Source organism: Theobroma umbraticum, unplaced genomic scaffold (assembly GCF_002168275.2).
Source record: "Theobroma umbraticum cultivar Fairchild unplaced genomic scaffold, ASM216827v3 scaffold_4.1, whole genome shotgun sequence".
NCBI lineage: Eukaryota > Viridiplantae > Streptophyta > Magnoliopsida > Malvales > Malvaceae > Theobroma > Theobroma umbraticum.
The window spans coordinates 7,172,787-7,180,556 of NW_018397258.1; the positions used below are offsets into that span (position 1 = coordinate 7,172,787).

General features: G+C 35.6%; 1 protein-coding gene across 1 annotated transcript; it reads left to right on the forward strand.

The window, feature by feature from the left end:
• On the forward strand, positions 1–7,770 carry LOC110414372 (Guanylate-binding family protein). The gene is made up of 17 exons (XM_021425513.2): positions 1–448; positions 1,907–2,009; positions 2,559–2,628; positions 2,754–2,792; positions 2,864–2,981; positions 3,064–3,121; positions 3,648–3,712; positions 3,862–3,868; positions 3,963–4,023; positions 4,522–4,581; positions 4,689–4,708; positions 4,797–4,862; positions 5,219–5,386; positions 5,544–5,801; positions 6,301–6,513; positions 6,954–7,225; positions 7,345–7,770. The coding sequence occupies exons 1-17, from the start codon at positions 360–362 to the stop codon at positions 7,484–7,486; spliced, it is 1,809 nt and encodes a 602-aa protein (XP_021281188.1). The 5' UTR covers positions 1–359; the 3' UTR covers positions 7,487–7,770.

Here is a 7,770-nt window from a genome sequence, read left to right on the forward strand (position 1 = left end):
TCCTGAACGGTAAAATCACTCTCAACAAGTTCCCAACTTAGCCGGAAGACGAGAAAGGAAAAAACAGAGCTCCCCTCCACGGAGGCACGGATCCCATACTTTTTACTCCAAAATTCCTTCGCTGCACTTTTTTTTTTCCCTCTTGCTTCTTCTTTTTCTTTATAGTTGCAGCAGAAATCTCCTCCCACGCGCGTCGACGATTCTTAGCGTACACCCATCTGCAGGGTCTCCTTAGATCCCATTCTTGCCGTTATCCTTTTTTTTTTCTGTTCTTTTTTCAAATCCCAACCTCTTTCATGTTTGCCTTATTTGTACAGTTTCTTATATCTGCATTTGGAAAATAGCGATCTTTGCTAACAATGGAGATTTCTTTTTGGGCCTTTGTTGTTTCGATTCTTCTCCTCTTTTTGGCGTCTGGGTCTTTCTCAATTGACAATTTTCACCAACCGTAAGTTTCTTTTCTTTTTTGTTTTTAGTTTATGTATAAGCTTTGATGCTTTATAGCTTTGGGAGTAGTTAGAGTTGGTTACTATATGATTTGTTAGCTTTAAAATAAGACACCTATTTGCATGGCTTTAAGATCTCGGTGGCACATTATTGGTTTATTGGTAGTTATTGCCGCCAATTTTTGTTTCTACATAAATTTTAAGTTTTTCTTGTTTTCTTTGATTTGATCTGATGCAATTAAGCTTTAACACGACCTATCAATGGTTTTACTAAATTAATGTCTGTGTCAAATATAAATAGAATAATGTTCTTAGAGGCAGTTTTGAGCCAAGGTTGTTGACCTCTGTGTTTCCGCTAAGTTCATTGACTAAGACTGATGATCATTAGAATTACTCATAATGTAGGTCAGTAGTTTCCTCATATATGTGATGTTAGGTATTGGCAATTTTAACTTAGACGACCAAAAGAAAATCTTGGAAAGAAGAAGATCACAGCATGATTTAAATTTAATGCACAACTGCATAATTAGGATGGATCGTGGTAGATATCTTTTGCTAAAGTGACTCTTTGAGCATTGAGATTTCAGAAGTCTGGTTACAGTTAAAAGTGTTTATGTCTAGCAGTGATGTTTTCGAGAGGGCCAATTATTAGGATCAAACTCATGTGTAATCTGCTTGTTTCTCTAGAGGTTTAGCAGTTTATTAGTTTTCTTTAGAGTGAGCACTCATTGCTGGTAGGTAATGATTTATGATTAGTTTTGATTGTGATTTTCATCTCTGTTAGTTTAGTTGGAACATTCTGTTCAGAGTCTTGGCTTATGTGAACATCGTGAAACTTATTTTCAAGTTTCTGTGCCATATACTGGAAGCATTGGGAATATATATGAAGACAAAAATTTCAGTTGATTTAGTGGAGCAGCTTTTATAGATTATAGGTTTTGTGCCATAGTGGTGTGACTAAAGCAGTAAAGCTATATCACACAAAAAGAAAAAAAAAGCATCAAAGCTATAGATTATAAGCATTCTTGGATTGCTTCATAACTAGATTATTTGCTTTGTCACTTCCTTAGAGGGGACTGTTTGCAATCCATTCTACAGAATGACAAATACAGTCACTAGATGTTTGGTCTCCAGCTCTTTCAGTAAGCATAATGCTTAAGCAAAGAAGTTTCTTTTTTCCTGTGCACTTGCAGGAATTTCTTGGGCATATTATGCAGAATATGAGCTATTAAACATATGCTTTCTATAGGAAAATTCTATTTTCAGTTTTTCAAAGTACAGGTACATGCCATTTCAGTGCCGTATTCAAATGCCTCCTTGGAACCTGATTTGGCTTGATATTTGTGTATTCCTTTGCAGAAACTTAACATATTGTCAAAAGGTCACAGTTATCTTTTACATTATCTGATGCTGATCTCATTTCCCTTTTTTTTTCTCGTTACTTAAATTTATACATATAGGTTTCCTATCGTGGAGCCTGATCCTGGTCATACAAAGCTACGTCTTTCGAGGGAAGGCTTGGAAGCCATCAGCAGAATAACTACCCCAATTGCAGCTGTTGCTGTAAGTTTCTGATACCCTTCCCTGACATCTAGTATGTACTTGCAGTTCATTTTTTTTATTTGTGTGGCCTGACTTTAAATATCAATGAGACATAACAATATAAATTGCAATTGCTAGGTACACCACTCTTCCAACCCAGCCCAATCAAGGAAAAAAAAGAAAGGAAGAAAGTAGGAAGAAAAGAAAAAATTTGCTCATGTTTCTATGGAAATATTAGTTTTTTTTTTTTAGGTTATAAAATTCAACCTCAATATGAGTGTTGGAATGTCTTTGGGAGGTGAATTTGGGAAAATTCATGCACTAAACTGTCAGTTTGGATAATTTATGGCTCTCACTGTTAAATATTTGTTAGGTATAAGATAAAATATTTTACCAATTTCTTCAAAGATTTCAAGCACATTATTCTGGGTGAAATACTGGTTGACAATATTGTTTTGTTCCTGTAACGCATCTAATTTTAGATTGCACCTGATTTACCTTTTGAGAATAGGTCCTTAAGCCTTTTTGTTCTCCCACTTTTACTCAATCTTGTTGGTTATTTATATCCAGGTAATTGGTCCCTACCGCTCTGGCAAATCTTTTCTGCTAAATCAACTTCTTTCGCTGTCTTGTTATGAAGGTGCATTCTTAACTGTTATATGCTCCTTTGTTGTGCTGTAGAACTTGTGACTTTCAACATTTTTTACAGTTAAATGAGATTAATTTGATGACATTTTGGTTATGTTTTTCCTGTTTATCCATCAGGATTTGGTGTTGGACACATGCGTGACACAAAAACAAAGGGTAATACAGAAATGATGTTACAATTATGCACAACTGTTACATAGATGATGTTTACACTTTGTCTCTAACAGGGATTTGGGTTTGGGGAACCCCACTAGAATTGGATATTGATGGAGTAAGAACTTCAGTTTTCTACCTAGATACCGAGGGTTTTGAAAGTGTTGGGAAGTCAAATGTATATGACGACAGGTAATTCCTGAATATGTACTTTAACTTGCTTGATATAGTATATATTTTAGTTCTATTGCCTTTCTGATGTCTGTTTATGCAGGATTTTTGCATTGGCAACTGTTATGAGTTCTGTACTAATTTATAACCTGCCCGAAACGGTTAGTCGATTTTCTATAATTTTTCTTTGTTTTTGGATGTTCTTTATTTGGAACTTTGACATATTGGGAAGCGGAAGAGGCTTTAACCTGTATAGTTCAACCTAAATTTCATAAAGTGAACGTTGCTTTAGATATAAAACTAGGAAACTATATTATGTTTTAAATTATTGCTTTGATAAAACTTTTGAGTAAAAAATTTGCTTAAATTTAGGGTTTAGTTTTTTTATATATTAAATATTCTTTTGGCATAAAATTCTTGTGGTTAAGTTGAGCTTTTAAGGTTTCTTCTAGGATTAACATTTGGATATGCAAAAACTGAAGCGCTATCAAGGTGTTTTATAAGGGCTTTTCTTATACATTATAAAAGCAGTGCTGTGAATTTTAGCATTTAAGGTCTTCATGTAGCATTGCAGTCTATTTATCAGGTTCTGGACTTGTGTGTTCAAAGTCTTGAAGCCCTCAACTTGCAGCTGCCTTTAATGGTTGATATTTCATTGATACTCTTGTTTGGCTGTTCTGTCATTAGATCCGTGAAGCTGACATATCTAGGCTGTCATTTGCTGTTGAGCTTGCTGAAGAATTTTATGGAAGGTTTGCCCTTCAAAAATACTCTGAATTGAAAGTATTATCAATTTATTACATATATTGAGTAAGCTTGGTGCTATTTTATTTTTAATGCATGTTATGGATGATACTAACTTATCTTGTTGTTTTCTTGACAAATATTTCATGGAGAACAGAGTGAAGGTAATTTATGAGCCACTAAAATGTTTGTTATATTTATGCTTGTGCAATGAAGTTAATTTGCCATGGAAATCATGGGTATCTGAATTTCTTGTAGGGGCAAGATGTTGCTTTTGAACCTGCAAAACTCTTGTGGCTCATCCAGCGTGATTTTCTGCGTAAGTTCATAACTGCCTTCCAGCATATGATTTATGAAGTGTCATAATGCCCTTCTACTTTAAATGTCAATGTACCAGTGACATGCTAGCTTATATGGCACTGCACTGACATATAATATCTGCCAAAATTTTATCCTTTCTATCTTCTACTCTATGCCAAATTCATTTTTATTTTATGTGCATGAACATGTCTGGTAAACGTTTCTTTGGACCTTAACCCATACTCTTAAGTTTCTTTTAAAATGATGTGGTATTGATGGTGCGAAGTTGCTGACTTGGGGGACATTTTTTTCTGGGTGCATCTCTTAATGTGGCATCCCTTTTTTTTTTAATCCATTTTCTGCAATTTATATGGATACTTTTGGTATTTAACTTAGAGGAGAGAAGATTTGAACTCAATACCTTCTTTGGAGGTTAAATCTGTTGCTACCATTAGCCTTTTGCTTCTGCCCCACAATTTAAGGGGAATTGACTGACATTGTTCTTGGTTTTACACAGAAGGGAAGTCTGTGCAAGAAATGGTGGATGAGGCTCTTAGGCATGTCCCTAACATTGATGGTTAGTTCATCTGGTCCTGCTTAATTGTTGGACAGATGTTTATTTATGTTAATCTTGTTTTATTTTTGGGATGAAGTTATGATGGTGTGTGTCTGTTGCATTTTCAGGGAACAAAAATATTGATCAGGTATTCCTTCTGTGACCCTATTTGTAGTCTATTACTAGATTAACGTTATTCTTGGATCAGAAATTCACTGTTCTTGGAACTTCATCAGGTTAACCAGATCCGGGACTCCTTAGCTGTAATGGGTGATAACAGCACGGCATTTAGCCTTCCACAAGTATGTTTCCAAATGTGTTTGTTTTATTACTCATATATTACTTTGGTATTTCCCATTTCTCCTATTTCCTGTTGCTATTGTCATTCTGAGCAGAAACATAAATATAAGTTTGTTGGGTGATGTAATCTCTTTTGAACATGAATTGGGGATAGGACTTATGATACCATTTATTGATGGTAGAGAAGGCAAGCAAATACTTGTGCGTGCTTACAGTGAGATTTCGGTTGATGGAATGCATATATTCTTTTGTTCATGTGTTGATTGCTGTACATCTATGTTATTTGTTGACAAATAGTGAAAGTTAATGTTAAAATCTAAACCTGGAGTATCTAATTGCTTTGAATTTGAACTTACAGCCTCATCTTATGCGAACAAAGCTTTGTGACCTGAAGGATGGTGACCTTGATCCCATGTATGTTAAGAAAAGAGAGGAATTGAAAGAACTTGTTGCCAGTGTTATACGTCCAAAGATTGTGCAGGGCAAGCCTTTAAATGGGAAGGAGTTTGTATCATTCCTGGAACAGGTTAGTTTATGTTCTCATTCTCAGACCTTATGGTCTTGGATAAGTTGGGAGTTTACAAATTGTGAAAATTATTAAATTTGTCATTGTTAGTGATGGTGATTGATTGATGTCCACTACTTGGCATTGTTACTATGCCTTTTTTTTTTTAATCTTACAGATACTTGAAGCTTTGAATAAAGGGGAGATCCCATCAACAGGCTCTCTTGTGGAGGTTTTCAATAAAGGTATTCTTGAGCGATGTTTGAAGCTATACAGCGAAAGGATGGGAAGATTAGGTTTACCTATGCCAGATCAATCCTTACAAGAAGTACATGAAAGGTCACGAGAGGAAGCAATGAAGGCTTTTGATGAACAACATTTTGGTCGTCACCATGCAAAGAGATCTGCCGAGCAACTGGATGAAGAAATAAAGGAGGTATCGACTGGCATTCGAAGGGACATAATTCTTTTCTTTTATCAACAATGATAATATATCACCTCAGACATATAAACATTCAAATATTTGTTTCTTCTTTGGGCCAATATTTTCAAATTTTTGTTTAGTGATGGGACAAGGAAATTTATAAGGTAGTAAATCAGTGGGAAGCTTGAAACTTAAGAAAAGTTTAGTAGATATCATATATCTTTCATGAAGTCTCTTGGGTTTCTAGAAGTTTACATTGTGAAAATCCAGATAGGGATTATTCAGATTTCAGCAATTTGATCACATACTGCAAACAAGAGAATAATGAAGATGTTTTTGTGGTTAATTATTTATCATGCTATGCTTGCTCTTATATCTAATATAAATATCTGGGCTTCTGAAGATCAAGTAATAAATCCGAATCTTAAAATATGTTTTGTATGTAGTCTGATCTAGTAGACTACAAGCTATTTTAAAATCTCATGTCCTTTATGTGGAAAATTTTGTCTAGGTACATAAGAATGTCATTATGATGAATGAATATCACTCCTCAAGACTCTGTGAGGCACTCTATACCAAATGTGAGGACAAAATGGACCAGCTTCAAGTTCTCAGACTTCCTTCCATGGCAAAATTTAATGCAGGTTTCCTGCAATGCAACCAAAGTTTTGAGCGGGAGTGCATTGGGCCTTCAAAAGCAAGCTACAAGCAACGCATGATGAAGGTGATCAAGGGTCTTTGCAGTTTTACTTTCAGTTTCCTTTTTCTTATGAAATGTTATTTTCTTTTGTTGCAATATTTAGTGGAAAGCTGGAGAGTTCCATTCAGTCTTTTGATTTAGAGTCTTAGAGCACATTCCGAAATGTGTCTGAGTCAAGTTAATGCTTGAATTAATGAAGTTCTTTGTCCCTGTCGAATAATTATTTTCCAGTCTCCCAAGGTGGGGCTGAAGATAAGATGATTTCAACCAAACTAAAGTCATGAGTTTGAAGTAAGTGTGGGTGAAAAGGGGGCCAGCAAATTATAAAAATTTCCCTTGCATGTTAAACGGAAAAGACATATTTAGGGTGCTTTGTCACTGAAATTGTAAAAAGTTTCTGTTGTCTGCAGTGCTGAAATTGTCTTTGCTGAATAATGTTTTTGAATGTACCATATCATTTGCAGATGATGGGAAAGTCACGTTCTCTGTTTATCAAGGAATACAATCAGAGGCTTTTCAATTGGTTGGTGGCCTTCTCCCTTGTCATGGTGGTGGTTGGCCGGTTTATCATAAAGTTCATATTGATTGAAATGGCCGCATGGATACTCTTTATCTTCTTAGAGACATATACGAGGATGTTCTGGTCAGCAGAGTCTCTTTACTACAACCCCGTGTGGCATTTTATTGTAGCCACTTGGGAAACTCTTGTCTACAGTCCGATCCTTGATTTGGACAGGTAACATACCACTTTCAGTTGCACCTCAGAACAAACTTGCATGTTATGTTTAACTTCTTGGCCGTGCATTCCCAGTAGAAGGATTCTTTTCCTTATAAGTTTTTGATCTGTTTTGGCAGATGGGCTATTCCCATTGGTTGTATAGCAGCAATATGGATACTTTATTGGCGGTGTTATGGGAGAAGGAAACATGGCTCGCGTTGGCTTTTACCTCTGTATGCTAGTCATAAAGGTGGCTCAAACAGACCAAGATCAGATTAATGGAGAAATGGGTGTGGCATTGGGTATGCAGCTTTTGATCAATCATCTTGGGCGAGCTTCTCCTTTTTTTTTAACATATGAAAGCCCGCCAATCAATTTTTTGTTCTGGATAGGTCCTCCAATCTGAGATTTGTCCAAGACGGGTAGAATCAGAAGATGATCAGCCACCCACACTTATAGTATCACTATCATTTACTGTACCATTGTTACACAAAATCATTTGTATTAATATAATCTGATTTGTTGCTAATGCCAATTATTTAACACCTTCAGCTTTTCTCTTC